At 45.7% G+C, this 15,224-nt stretch overlaps 1 protein-coding gene across 1 annotated transcript in view; it reads right to left on the bottom strand.

The window, feature by feature from the left end:
• Positions 1 to 3,802: 3,802 nt before the first annotated feature.
• Positions 3,803 to 15,224, bottom strand: part of PTPN21 (protein tyrosine phosphatase non-receptor type 21) — a 48,051-nt gene continuing 36,629 nt past the window's right edge. Inside the window, exons 5-10 of the mRNA XM_060181215.1 lie at positions 14,310 to 14,377; positions 13,436 to 13,506; positions 9,586 to 9,673; positions 8,740 to 8,828; positions 5,516 to 5,603; positions 3,803 to 4,009 (exon numbers count right to left, since the gene is read on the bottom strand). Of these exons, the coding sequence (XP_060037198.1) occupies positions 3,926 to 4,009; positions 5,516 to 5,603; positions 8,740 to 8,828; positions 9,586 to 9,673; positions 13,436 to 13,506; positions 14,310 to 14,377 (488 nt within the window). The 3' untranslated portion in view covers positions 3,803 to 3,925. The remainder of the gene's footprint in view (positions 4,010 to 5,515; positions 5,604 to 8,739; positions 8,829 to 9,585; positions 9,674 to 13,435; positions 13,507 to 14,309; positions 14,378 to 15,224) is intronic.

The raw sequence follows: 15,224 nt of genomic DNA, 5'->3' as shown, positions 1-15,224 counted from the left end.
TGGCTACAGGTGTCTCTCTCCCTTTCTGTCTCCCCTTCCTCTATCATTTTTTTTTTTTTAACCAGCTCTGGCTCATGGTGGTGCGGGGGATTGAACCTGGGACTTCGGAACCGCAGGGCCCTATCAATTTCTCAATGTCTCTATCCAATAATAAATAAATAAAAACATTTTTAAAAAACAGTGCTCGGGAGTTGGGCAGTAGCGAGTTAAGCGTACGTGGCACAAAGCGCAAGGACCGGCGTAAGGATCCCGGTTCGAACCCTGGCTCCCCACCTGCAGGGGAGTCGCTTCACAGGTGGTGAAGCAGGTCTGCAGGTGTCTGTCTTTCTCTCCCCCTCTGTCTTCCCCTCCTCTCTCCATTTCTCTCTGTCCTATCCAACAATGATGACATCAAGAACAAGAATAATAACTACAATAAAACAAGGGCAACAAAAGGGAAAATAAACAAATATTTTTTTAAAAATTAAAAAAAAAAAAACAACCAGGGTTCAAGGTCCCTACCCCCACTTGCAGGAGGAGGAGGAAGCTTCACAAGTGGTGAAGCAGTGAGGCAAGTCTCTCCTTCTCTCTCTCCCTCTGCCCTTCACCCTCAATTTCTTGGTCTCTGTCCAAAATAATTCTTTGTCCCTCTGGGAGTATGGACCCAGGGTCATTATGGGGTGCAGAAGATGGAAGGTCTGGCTTCTGTAACTGCTTCCTTGCTGAACATGAGTGCTGGCAGGTTGAACCATACTCCCAACCTATCTCTCTCTTTCCCTGGTGGGGCAGGGTTCTGGTGAGGTGGGGCTCCAGGACACACAGTGGGGTCGTCTGCTCAGGGAAGTCTATTTGGCATCATGGTAGCATCTGGAACCTGGGGGCTGAAATTCCCAGGTTGAAAGCAGCCTCCTTGCAGAACTCACGCCAGGTGTTGGCTCCAAGCCGCCATCTTGGCTCCATGCCCCTCTCTCACTTTCTATCTCCCCTTTTTCTTGATTTCTGGCTATCTCTATCCAATAAATAAGTAAAGATAATAAAAAAATGTTTAAATAAGTAAATAATAAATAAGTTTAAAGGAGAGAGGGAGAGAGAGAGAGAAACTGGAAAATGTTGGATTCCAGACATCCTGGGTGGTGACTATGCTGATGGGAGCTGCTGAAAAATGAACAGCTCTAAACTCAGGAAAAAAAGCCACCAGCAGATGCAGACTGAAGTTAAAAAAAAAAAAAATTAAAAAAAAAAAAAAAAAACAGGCCACACAGAATAACCATTCCTTACCGGGCATGGTTAACTCATGGAGTCTGAACAAGCCCACAAGAGAAGCCAGTTATTATCCTGGCTCCAAGATGCAGTGATTGCGCCTGATCACATGGGGAAGGAGCCACAGAACCGTCACTGGAAACAGGCAGGTCTGGCAGATTCCTAAGCTGTGCCTCCCTGAGCACTTGTCCCCACCCCCTGCGGACCTGTGAGCCCTGGAAGCCCTGGAATGTTTTGCTCAACGAATGAATGGCATGGACAAGGAAGGACTGAAGTTGCTCTTGCTAAGCATTTGCAAAATTTAGGTTGTATTCCAACAGAGTGCTTATCTCCTGCTTGACTCTCTGAGCACACTTGCACACAGAAATAATTCCACCCAGGGAACCCCAAATGAACTCTCCTGGGTTAGCAGCACTACTGACTCCATCCAGCAGGGGGCACACTGCGGCGTTACCAGTGCAGCCAGGGCAGGGCAGGGCAGCCAAGAGAAAAGGCTTCCCACACCCACAGAGAAAAACAGGGTCCCTCCTCCTAGCCACTCAGTGCTTTTCCCAAACCCCGTTCGCCCAGGCCAGTGGTGATACCTTGATAAAAATAGTTTGGGGTGGAGGGACGGCAGCGCAGAGGGTTAAGTGCAGGTGGTGCAAAGCGCAAGGACCAGCATACGGATCTCAGTTCGAGCCCCCCCGGCTCCCCACCTGCAGAGGGTGTCGCTTCACAAGCCATGAAGCAGGTCTGTAGATGTCTGTCTTTCTCTCCCCCTCTCTGTCTTCCCCTCCTTTCTGCATTCTCTCTGTCTTATTCAAAAACAATGACATCAATAACAATGATAAAACAAGGTCAACAAAAGGGAAAAAAATAGCCTTCAGGAGCAGTGGATTCCTGATGAGCCCCAGCAATAACCCTGGAGGCAAAAAAAAAAAAATAGTTGGGGAGACAAGAGGAGCAGGAGAACCAAGAAGCAACAAGTCTGTGAGGAATAAAAGCCAGAGCTTGAAAATAAAAAATAAATAAAAACTGGTGGAGTCTGAGAAAAATGTACACCAGGCATAAATACAAGAGACATAAATACTTCACATGGAGACAGAGGAGACAGCATAATGGTTATGCAGACTGTCATGCCTGAGGCTCCAAGGTCTTAGGTTCAATCCCCACACCACCATAAGCCAGAGCTGAACAGAACTCTGTAGAGGGGAGGGGAAGGAATACTTGACATGAAATGAAAAGTTAAGTTACCCCTAATCACTCAAACGTCTGACCGGGCCACTGATTAAAAGAATAAAAGAATGAGGATGCTTTTAAGGGGTAGGAGATAGCTCAATGGTAAAGCACACACCAGTTTAGTCACTGGTTAGCGGGTGAGGTCCTGAGTTCAATCCCAAGCTCCATGGACAGCAGCGTGAATGGTGGAGCAGTGCTGTGGTGTCTCCGTCTCTCTCCTCTCCCTCCCCCGGCCCCCAAGTAACCAGGGCTTTTAAAATAGCATAATGGTTACGCAAAGAGACTCTCATGCCTGAGGCTCCCAGGTCCCAGGTTCAATCCCCCCACACTACTATAAGCCAGAGCTGAGCCGTGTTCTGGCAAAAAAAAAAAGAAAGAAAGAAAGAGAAAGAAAGAAAATTGATCCATGGAGGCCACTAGGTATAGTCACATCCTCAATCCATTCCTAGTACCGCACAAAGATTTAAAAAAGAATTAGGATGACTCTACTTCAAAGAAGTTTTTGTATTTATCTATAGTTGTTAGAAGCTTGATGGGGGGGGGGACAATTTTAAGAAACATCATTTTTAACAAAGGTATTGTGATTAAGGAAGTATCACAACTACCGTCCTTAGAAAATCTACCTTTCTGTGGAATTATAACCCTATTATCTTATAATTTTGTAAATCACTAGTAAAACAATAAGGCAAAGGAGTCGGGCAGTAGTGTGCTGGGTTGAGTGCATATAGTAAGAAATGCAACGACCCGTGTCAGAATCCTGATTCGAATCCCGGCTCCCCACCTGCAGGGAGGTCACTTCACAAATGGTGAAGCAGGTCTGCAGGTGTCTCTCTCTCTCTCTCTCTCTCTCTCAATCTCCCCCTCCCCTCTCAATTTCTCTCTGCCCCATCCAATAAAACAGGGGGGAAAAATGGCTGCCAGCAGCAGTGGATTTGTGGTGCTGGTACTAAGCCCCAGCGATAATCCTAGAGGTAAAAAATAAATAAATAAATAAATAAATAAATAAATAAATAAATAAATAAAGGACAGGGAGTCGGGCAAGAGCGCGGCGGGTTAAGCACACATGGTGCAAAGCGAAGGACCAGTGTAAGGATCCCAGTTCGAGCACCTGGCTCCCCACCTGCAGGGGAGTCGCTTCCCAGGCAGTGAAGCAGGTCTGCAGGTGTCTGTCTTTCTCTCCCCCTCTCTATCTTCCCCTCCTCACTCCATTTCTCTCTGTTTTATCCAACAGTGAAGACATCAATGACAACAATAATAGCTACAACAATAAAAAAATAAAAACAAGGGCAACAAGAGGGAATAAGTAAATAAATAAATATTTTTTAAAAAAATAGGACAATACCAGAATGAAAAACTCAAAAAGAGAAAGGGAGAGAGAGAATTTAGCTTTCTAGACAATACCTGTAAGCGCAAAACAATAACTTCTACATTGGTTATCTCCACGGTTCCAGTAAGCTGTGCATACTTACAGGGTACACTGATTCAGTCTGTAAAACTTGTGCCTTGCAACGCAGAGTCTCCAAACATATTTTGCTGTTTCCATGTCTTCCTGGGGAGCAAGGCACACATCAAGTAAGCTCAAGACACCTGGATAATAACCAGCCGTTTCAGTGCAGACATCACTGGGTGATGGCTTTATGTCAAGGTACCTTCAAGGTACTGCGATTCTTTTTATTTTATTTTTTTTAATGCTGAACCATATCATGTGGAAGCTACAGTCAGTGTTGAAGACAGAGGGGTCAAAGAGATCTCATTTGAGCAGCGGTATTCCTAATCAGTTTCAAAGTGTTTAAGGTAGGGGAGTTGGGCGGTAGCGCAGCGTGTTAAGCACACATGGCGCAAAGCGTTTATGGACCAGCATAAGGATCCCAATTCGAGCCCCCGGCTCCCCACCTGCAGGGGAGTCGCTTCACAGGCGGTGAAGCAGGTCTGCAGGTGTCTGTCTTTCTCTCCCCCTCTCTGTCTTCCCCTCCTCTCTCCATTTCTCTCTGTCCTATCCAACAACGATGACATCAATAACAACAACAACAATAACTACAACAATAAAACAACAAGGGCAACGAAAGGGAATAAATAAATAAAATAAATAAAGTAAATATCACAGTGTTTAATGTTCTGAATTGCTAGCAAAAAGTAGGTTCTTAGTCTTTAGGTTTTGGGGGGTGTGCAGGGCTCAATCATGTACAATTCCAAGTCGCCCCAAGCAGACGTTTTAACTTTTTTTTCTCTCCTTTTTTTGGGAGGGAGAGGCTGAGTCCACAGCATCACTTCACCATTTGAAGAGTTTCCCTGGCGCTGTCCATGATGCTCTTATGTGGCGCTGGAGTTCGAACCAAAATCTATTTACTTACTTATTTTGGGAAAGGTCCAGAGAGTCACTCTGACAATTGCTTTGCCTGGGATCAAACTCTGAACCCCATTCTTACGAGTCTGACACTTAGTCCGCAGCACCACCCACCACCGAGACGCCTTCAGCACTGCTTCATCCCTGCAGGTGGGGACTAGGTTCTTGAATCCGGGTGCTTGTACATGGTGACTTGTGCCCTCAACAAGGTGCTTCACTGCCCAACCCCCAGAACCAGGATCTTACACACAGCAAGGCATATTCTCTGTCAGGTAAACTATCATCTAGCTCCTATAGGGAGTTTTGCCTAAAACACTTGACTCCGTCAGTGTTGCCTTGCTGAAGAAAGTGAAGGCAAATAAAGACATGACAGTTGTACAGAGATCCCCACTTGCCAGTGAGAATTAAAATGACAGTTAGCTATTCCTCCTACTCGGTCACTTTATCTAGGACTTTTTTATTCTTAACCAGATCACTGCTCAACCTTTACCAAATGGTATTTATCCAACCAAGGGCTCATTCATTCATTACACAGGGAACGACTACTTTTGGCTAAGCACTGTTATTCCAAATGATAGAAACAGCATAAACTCACATATCTTATAAAAGTATGAAAGGTTTTAACGGCATCCCTTAAAATTAAAATTCCATCCCTGCAACATGTTGGCTTTTAAGGAAAACATGCCATACAGATCCCCCAGCTTTACTCACAGTTTGAAACTGAATGGCCTCTTCCTTATTTGCCAGCTCTAACGCAAAAAAGGACTTATTGTGGGACATGTTAGCGATGTCATGCCACCTGGAACACAGAAAACAGAAGACTGGGCACTCAGATCTATACAAGCAGACCCCTCAACAAACGTCCTGGGTACAGAATACCCTCAGTAATAGCATCAGAAATTGTGCTGGGTCCCAGGAAGGCTCAAAGCAATAAGGTTCAATCAAAGGGGCACAGTCAGAAGGTGGAGATGAAAGAGAGTAGAGAAGTGAGTAAGTAACTCTATGCTTTGCAGATATACAAAGTAAAGGAAGGTTCACAAAGCGGAACAAGTGCAAAGTCTGAAAAGCACGAGGGCTTGGAAAATAGAAGTTTAGAAGCCAGGTGGTGGCGCACCTGGTTAAGTGCACATACGACTATGCACAAGGACCTTGGTTCAAGTCCCCAGTCCCTACCAGCTGGGGGATAGCACCGTAAGTGGTGAAGCAAGGCTGCAAGTGTCTCTCTCCGTCTCTATCTCTCCCCCCCAATTTCTCTCGGTTCTTTTTTTTTTTAATTATTATTATTTTTTATTTAAGAAAGGATTAATTAACAAAACCATAGGGTAGGAGGGGTACAACTCCACACAATTCCCACCACCCAATCTCCATATCCCACCCCCTCCCCCGATAGCTTTCCCATTCTCTATCCCTCTGGGAGCATGGACCCAGGGTCATTGTGGGTTGCAGAAGGCAGAAGGTCTGGCTTCTGTAATTGCTTCCCCGCTGAACATGGGCGTTGACTGGTCGGTCCATACTCCCAGTCTGCCTCATTTCTCTCTGTTCTATCAAAAAACTAAATAAATAAAGTTAAAACAAAACAAACATCTAAAGGGGGCCGGCGGTAGCGCAGAGGGTTAAGTGCGCTTGGCGGGAAGCACATGGACTGGCATAAGGACCCCAGCTGGAGCTACAGCTCCCCACCTGTAAGGGGGGGAGGGGGGGAGTCACTTCACAGGTGGTGAAGCAGGTCTGCAGGTGCCTGTTTTTGTCTTCTGTCTTCCCCTCCTCTCTTGATTTCTCTCTGTCCTATCCAACAACAACAATAGGAAGAATAACAAGGGCAACAAAAAATGGGGGGAAATGGCCTCCAGGAGCAGTGGATTCATGGTGCAGTGACCAGGCCCCAGTGATAATCCTGGAGGCAATAAATACATAAATAAAGTTCAAATGTTCAGAACTCAAAGAGTGAACTACTCTAGGTAAGTTCATCAAGAATCAAACTCCTGTACTTGTATTTTACCATATTTATGCAACTGTGACATAAAATCTCTTCATGAAAGAGAAAAATAGATCTGTATGGAAAATGTATGCTTCTTTATCCTTACATAAATACTATACCAATTTCTGAAAATGACATTTGAATAAATAAGGAGTTTGCAAGGACTCAGTATTTACTTGTTAAGTTCAGTAATTATTAGCATCATAATTATTTTCTACCAGAGCACTGCTCAGCTCTGGCTTATGGTGGAGCAGGTGACTGAACCTGAGACTTTGGAGCCTCAGGCCAGACAGTCTCTTTGCACAGCCATGATGCTGTCTCCCAGTCTGAGAGCACCGCTCAGGTCTGGTTATTGGCGGCAGCTAGAAGCTGGAGTGTCTCAAATGTACTAGCACTGGGCCATCTTCTCAGCCCTCACCTGCACCTCACTGCCAGGGCTGGTGACTCTTAGCACTTTGCTCTAAATCTTCACCACACCAGTTAACTTTTTCTGATAGAAGAATGGAGGGAAGGAAAGGGAGGGAAAAAGTGTGGAAGAGGGAGAGGGAGAAGGGAGAGAGAGGGATAAAGGAAGAAGAGAGACACAGAGAGAGAAGGTGGCAGGCTCGAGCCTGAGTCACACACATTCTCTAGCACCTTCTCTATACTTTTAGGATTTCCACAAATGAATAGCATCACATTTAGGTGAGGGGGGCTCAACAGTACAAAATAATTGAAATTTCCTTAGATACAGTAGGCAGGCATTATGACACAGTAACTAGAGCCCCAATGACCCTGGGTCCATGCTCCCAGAGGGATAGAGAATGGGAAAGCTATCAGGGGAAGGGGTGGGATATGGAGATTGGGTGGTGGGAATTGTGTGGAATTGTACCCCTCCTACCCTATGGTTTTGTTAATTAATCCTTTCTTAAATAAAAAAGAAAAAAAGATTTTATTTATTTATTTATTGATGAGAAAGATAGGAAGAAAGAGAGAGAAAGAACCAGACATCACTCTGGTACATGTGCTGCTGGGGATCGAACTCAGGGCCTCATGCCTGAGAGTCCAATGCCTTATCTTTACCTCCCGGACCACAGAGAAAGGACCTTGATAGATTTCTCCAAAGATATAGCCCTAGAAACCAGAGCTCAAATGGGGAGTTCACACCAAAGTCAAGATGACCACGATTCAGCCAGAAAAGCGTCAGGCATTCTGTATGCAGCGATCACGAGAAGCACTATTTTCTTTTTTTTTTTTTTAATTATCTTTATTTATATATTGGATAGAGACAGCCAAAAATTGAGAAGGAAGGGTGAGACAGAGAGGGAGAGAGACAGAGAGACACCTGCAGCCCTACTTCACCACTTGTAAAGCTTTCCTCCTGCAGGTGGGGACCAGAGGCCCGAACCCTGGTCCTTGCTCATTGTAACATGTGCACTCAGCCAGGTGTGCCACCACTCAGCCCTTCTCAGAAGCACTGTTTTCTGCATGTTTGGTTTTGAAGACATTATATTATAAAGTTAAAAAAATAAATAATACCTCGGAATATGGATTAACCTGCCAACACCCATGTTGTTCAGCGGAGAAGCAATTACAGAAGCCAGACCTTCTACCTTCTGCATCCCATAATGACCCTGGGTCCATGCTCCCAGAGGGATAAAGAATAGGAAAGCTATCAGGGGAGGGGATGGGATACAGAGTTCTGGTGGTGGGAATTGTGTGGAGTTGTACCCCTCTTATCCTATGGTTTTTGTCAGTGTTTCCTTTTTATAAATAAAAATTAAAATAAATAAATAAATAAATACAAGGACCCACTACACCCAGCTGATATTTTATTCTAGGAAGAACATATTTCCATTACCCAGCAAGATTCTGGGAGATACTTAATGAGAAAAGAAAAAAAAAAGTGACTGGTATAAACAAACATACCACCACTAGGATCCACAGACAGTACACAGAAAGATGAGAGAAAAATTACCTAAATATCACAGGAGGCCTTCCATTCTTGTGCTTCACAAAGATACCTTCAAGACAGGCTCCAATGGATATGTCACTGCCTTGGCTATCCTGGAGGGAGAAAGCAGAATAAGAAACACTCAGGACACACACCTACAGTGTGTAGGGAACCACACCTGGTTCTCTAAACTCGCTGCCCAGGTGGAAAGACACACAGACTAAAGGGGAAAAAAAAATTCAAGGTCGGGAGGTGGCACACTTAACCATGCACAGGGACCAGGGGTTCAAGCCCCAACTCCCTACCTACAAGAGGATGCTTCACAAGCAGTGAAGCAGGTCTGCAGGTGTCTCTCTTTCTCATTCTATCATCCCTTCCCCCCATTTTGTTTGTCTGTTTGTTTACCAGAGCATTGCTCAGCTCTATGATGGTGCTGGGGAATTAAACCTGGGACCTTGGAGCCTCAGGCATGAGTGTCTCTTTGCATAACCATTATGCTATCTACTCACCCCCCTTAATGTCTCTCTGTCCTATGCAATAAAATATGAAAAAAATGCCACCAGGACCAGTGAGTTCACAGTGCATGCACTGAGCCCCACGGTAACCCTGGTGACAAAAGAAAAGACGGGGGAGCGGGGGGTCTGAAAGGCCTAAATGCATAGCTTTGGAAAGACAGAGGCGAAAACTAGTGTCTGGGCTCCTTAATGGAACACAGAACTACAAAACTGCGATGCATTATTTTGTAACCTTTTGGACACAAGGGAGCTTAGCTCTGGCGTTTCCAGAAGTCTGCGTGTCTTTCCACCTCGCCCAGTCTGCCTGTTCAGAGATGGAGTCTGGAGAGAGCCCAAGCAGTCGGGCCACGCCTACCTTGGCTGGGTAGCTCTCTTCCCCGTAGCCGTCCATTCTCTCTACCTCCTGCATGAACAACATCTCTGCATCTGGGGCTGCCAGCCCTCTGCAACCCAAAAGGTGTTAGTGAGATGATTTCCCAAGCTCATGGGCTCTCATCACACCTACATAAGAATCTGGCAGAAGGCATTCTAAAAGCACCAGGCTGCCAAGCGCCTTTGGATGGGCGCTCAGAATGAAGTCCATGCTGAGGCAGTGCTAAATGCTGAGTACGTTAATCACTTAGAGCTCATCCCAGCAGGCCAGGCGGTGGCACAGCGGGTTAAGCGCACATAGTACGAAGCGCAAGGACCGGCGCAAGGATCCCAGCTCGAGCTCCCCACCTGCAGTAGGGTGGCTTCACAAGTGGTGAAGCAGGTCTGCAGGTGCCTATCTTTCTCTCTCCCTCCCCTCTCAATTTCTCTGTCCTATCAAAAAAAAAAAAAAAAAAAAGCCACAGGAGCAGTGAATTCCAAGTTCAGGCATCAAAGTCCCAGCAATGACCCTGGAGGCAAAAAGAAAAATAAAGCTTATCCTATGTATTTTAGGCAGGCAACAGCTCTCCCCCTCCCACACACACACACCCCCCTGAAAAAACGTCAGTGAGGAGCTAAGAGATGGTTCAGTGAGTAGAATGCATGCCTTGCCACCCACAAGGCCCCGGGTTTGATCCTAGGTAACACATGGGAGCACACTGGCAACTCCAAACGGTTTATTGGTGTCTCTCCCTCTCTGCCCTCCCTGTCTTTATCTGTCTCTATCTCTCGAAGAATCCAGAATGAAAAAGAAAAAAAAAAAAAGGCCACAGATGTCACTGAGCATGTGTGAAGGTCATGGCACATTAAAGGGGGAAACTTTTTTTTTTTTTTTCCAGTAAAGGCCAGGATTCTCTCTAAACTACAGAGCAACTGCTAACTAGCCGAGAACAGCAGGCAACAGTGAGCATCATGTGGTGAGCGCCAAACACTCTGCAGGAAACAGGGTTACAGGGCACGCAGCCTTCTTAGCTCCAGTGAGGAGGACAAGGAAGAGGAGGGGGCTGTTTGGGTAAAGGAGGCTCTCAATTCGAGGAGACTTGTCTCTCCTGCCTGGTCAGGTGCTCCGTCACACACCTCACGCTAGGGCCTCGACTCTCACAGGCTCCTTCCTGGTTCTGGGTCTCCCTCTCACATGTCTTTTTATCTGATTTGATTTATTTATTATTGGATAAAGACAGAGAGATTTTGAGATGGGAGGGGGAGATAGAGAGGGAAAGACACCTGCAGCCCTGCTTCACCTCTCCTGAAGCTTCCTCCCATCGGTGGGGACCAGGGGCTTGAGCCAAGGTTCTTGCACACTGTAATGTGTGCGCTCAGCCAGATGAACCACTGCATGGCCCCAACTAAGCTCTCTTTGGGGCCAGGTGGTGGTGCACATGGTTGAGTATACATGTTACAATACTTAAGGATCTGGGTTTGAGCCTCCGGTTCCCACCTATAGAGGGAAAACTTTACAAGTGGTGAACCAGTGCCTCTCTGTCTCTCTCCCTTTCTATCACCCCCTTCCCTCTCAATTTCTGGCTGCCTCTATCCAATAAATAAATAAATATCATAAAATTTTAAAAAGTTAAGCTCTCTTGAATGTCCACATGGAGGGCAAAGCATGCCTGAGGGACTATGTTGGGTCATTAGAACAGCAGAAGGCAGAGCTGGAGAGGCAGGACTGAGCACACGAGAGAGGCCTTTAATGCCAGGGGCACTGAGCCCAGGCTGCTGGACAGCAAGAAGCGTGAAGAGGAGACAGGAGGACAGCGATGCTTTGGGAAGATTAATCTTTTTTGAGCAAGTGTATGCTACTGAGTGGGGGAAATAAAGGTAAAAAGGGGAGGATGAAGAATAGTTTATAAAGAGACAGACCTGGATTCAAATCCCACCTCTACCACATTTAACTTTGGGCAAGTTATTTAGTCTTTCTGAGCTGGCTTTGCTCAGTCTGTAAGGAGATGATAATATTGATCTTAAACAGCAGATAAAAGGGGGCCGGGTAGTGGCACACCTGGTTGAACACACATGTTACAATGCACAAGGACCCAGGTTCGAGCCCCCGTTCCCTACCTGCAGGGGGACAGCTTTGCTGCAAGTGGTGAAGCAGAGCTACAGCTGTCTCTCTCCTTCTCTGTCTCCCTCTTCCCTCTTGATTTCTGGCTATCTATTTAATAAATAAATAAACATAATTTTAAAAGAGCAGATAAAAGAATGTACTGATATACCCAGTTCTTGAAACAGTGTGGTATTCAGTATAGTTTTTCTGACAGATAACACACAGAGATTTTATTATCGAAGACAGATGACAGTCATCAGGGTATAAACATATAGAAGCCTGGGCCCAATTTAGAGGCACCATGGCTCAGTGAATTTCCCTGGAGAATAAAGTTTCTGCAAGTGGAGTAAGAAAACCTAGGGGTAGATAGCACAGTGGCTATGCAAAGAGACTGATGCCTGCAGTCCAAAGTCTCAGGTTCAATCCCCTGGACCACCATAAACCAGAGTTGATCAGTGCTCTGGTTAAAAAAAAGGGAGAAAGAAAGAAAGAGAAAACCTATCTCCCGCACCTGGTTGAGCGCACATGTTACAATGCACAAGGACCTCAGTTTGAGCCCCCAGTCCCCACCTGCAGGGGGAAAGCTTTACAAGTGGTGAAGCAGTGCTGCAGGTGTCTCTCTCCTTCTCTATCTCCTCCTTCCCTCTCTATTTCTGTTTCTACTCAATAAACAAAGAAACTTTAAAAAAATAATAATGGGGGTGAGTGCATATGGTGCAAAGCACAAGGGCAGGCGTAAGGATCCCGGTTCTAGCCCCCAGCTCCCCACCTGCAGGGGGGTCACTTCGCAAGTGGTGAAGCAGGTCTGCAGGTGTCTTTATCTTCCTCTCCTCCTCTCTGTCTCTCTCTATCCTATCCAACAATAATAACAACTACAACAAGCACAACAACAAGGGCAACAAAATAGGAAAAATAGCCTCCAGGAGCAGTGGATTTGCCCCAGCAATAACACTGGAGGCAAGTAATAACAATAACAATAATAAATTTATGGGGCCAGGTGGTGGCACACCTGATTAAGCACACACATTACAGTGCATAAGGACCCAGGTTCATGCCCCTGTTCCCTACCTGCAGGGGGAAAACTTCACGAGTGGTGAAGCAAGGCTGCAGGTATCATCTCTTTCCCTCTCTATCACCCACTCCCCTCTTAACTTCTTAACTCTTAACAAATAAATAGCCTATCTCCCAAACTCTGGAGGGTTTTGCCACCAGTGTTATCACCGGGGCTCAGTGCCCACACAAGCAACCCACCACTCCTGGCAGCCATTTTGTGTTCCTTTCTCTATTACAAAAGACAAAGGGAAATTGAGGGGGGCAGGGAGGGAGAGTCAGAGAGGGAGAGAGACACCTTCAGTATTTTGCTTCACCTCTCGTGAAGTGTCCCCCCTACAGATGGGGAGGACTTGAACCCTGGGCCTTCTGCATGGTGATATGTGCACTAAACCAGGAGTACAGATGCCTGGCCCCCTAAGTTTGTAATGATCACCTATATTTGGTGGCCTAGGTCCCCACCAAACTCCTGAATATGGAATGAAAAATTGGAGTCTTCAAGGCCCTGCTGTGTTTGAGTGTATTTATCTCCTCACTGGTAACGCCCAGAGAGTCGATGAGCTCCTGTAGGCTTAGAAGCACGTCAGCATCCAGCATGTGCTGCGTCAGTGTGGGCTACTCATGGCTACGAGGTCAAAGGTGAACTACCTCTGAGCCCACTGCACACCTCCCAGGACACCCCCACTGCCCGCAGCATTACCTGTATTTCTGGTGTAGTAGGGCCACTTTCTGCGTTGCTTCTTCCAGTACTTTTTCATCTTGTAACCACCCCTGAAGAAAACACAGCAGTCAGTGCGCTAACACGTCACCCCAAATTTCTGAAGAAAAACAAAAAGTCGCTGTGACAGTTACTGACTCTTGGTGTGATCAGGCCAATGAAAGGTGTACTGTGTGGGAGTTTTTCTGCATGAAATATATAATCGTGATATTTCTGTGGAGTTACGTGGCTTCTGCTCAGAAGCCAGATGCTTCCCTTTGCTTTTTCAACTCATCCCAAAGGAAGTCTCTGAGTTGTTCTTGTCAATCAACCAGTTCAGAAGCCTACAAAATAATGTCTCAAGTGTGCGCAGTCAGCTGTGTGGACACAGACTTCCCTCACTTGCCCCACTGTACAGTTTTGCTGATGTGTCCACCACAAGGCACTTTTTAAAAAAGTCTTTTTGTCACCTGTTTTAACTATTGATGACAAGTAAATTCATTTCAACATAACAGAGGGATTTAGAGTCTTCAGGGTAAAGTCTCTGTGGATCATCAGAAATCAGAGATCTGAATCTCTCCCTATAAGCTCATCCAGACACAACCTGGGCTTCATGGTCACAGCCCTGTGACCACGGATCACTTGGTTTTTGTGGGATTACAAGAACCAGGCTGGCAAGAGAGAGAGACATTTCCACTTGGGCTGTCTGTAAGAGGCGCCCGAGTCTCTAGAGAGAGACATTTCCACTTGGGCTGTAAGAGGCGCCCGACTCTCTAGCACTATCCAGGCCTTTTGGATTCACTAACAGACTTTAAGGTTATCAAGGGTGTGGGAATAAACTATTTTCAGAAAATTATAATGTCACAAGAGATCTTACCACAGGAAGTAAGGCAAACTTCTGAAGAAAGTCCTGGGATTCATACTGATCAAAGTCACCAAAATCAGCTATACAAAACAACAAATGTTCACATGTTGAACTTGTGCAGTAAAAAAAACACAACCAAGCTCAATATGCAGTAAATAAAACTACTATGACTCATGAGTCACATTTGCTTTCCAACTGCAAAGTGCTTAAAAATACATATATAAACAGCAATTAGGTAGGTTCATTTGTCTGGACAGAAATGTCTACAAATAAAATGAGAAAAGACGCATTACAAATCATATATAATACAATCTTATTTTAATAATAATAAAAACCTCACCAGTGAGCATGCAATCTTACCACGGGGGATGGGGGGGGGATCAGGGAGAAACCAAGACTGATTTAATCTAGGGAATGGAAGGGGATCATATCAAGATATATTTGCTTTGAATGATTTATTGATTTATTTCCTTATTTATTTTTATAGAACAGAGAGAAATGAAGAGAGGAGGGGAAGACAGAGAGGGGGGAAGAAAGATAGACACCTGCAGACCTGCTTCACCACCTGTAAAGGGACCCCCTGCAGGTGGGGAGCCGGGGGCTTGAACTGGGATCCTTAAGCTGGTCCTTGTGTTTCGCACCACATGCGCTTAACCCGCTGCGCTATCACTGGCTCCCTGCTTTGAATTTTTTATTTAATTATTTCTATTTATCTTGCCACCAGAGCTTCACTTTGGCTTGGCTTCCTGCCTGCATGATTCCACTGCTTCCAAAAAACAGATATATATTTTCCGGGTAGAGGATAAAGGCAGAGAGAAACAGGGACAGAGGGAAGGACGAAGAGTCCCAGAGCACTGCTTCGCCTCAAGTGGAGTTTCCTCTTTGTTCCCATGTAGTGGCCGGGGACTTGAAGCTGGGTCCTTTCAA

The sequence above is a fragment of the Erinaceus europaeus genome, chromosome 22 (genome assembly GCF_950295315.1).
Source record: "Erinaceus europaeus chromosome 22, mEriEur2.1, whole genome shotgun sequence".
NCBI lineage: Eukaryota > Metazoa > Chordata > Mammalia > Eulipotyphla > Erinaceidae > Erinaceus > Erinaceus europaeus.
Note: the sequence above shows the minus strand (reverse complement) of the source record. Positions and strands in the feature narration are given on the sequence as shown.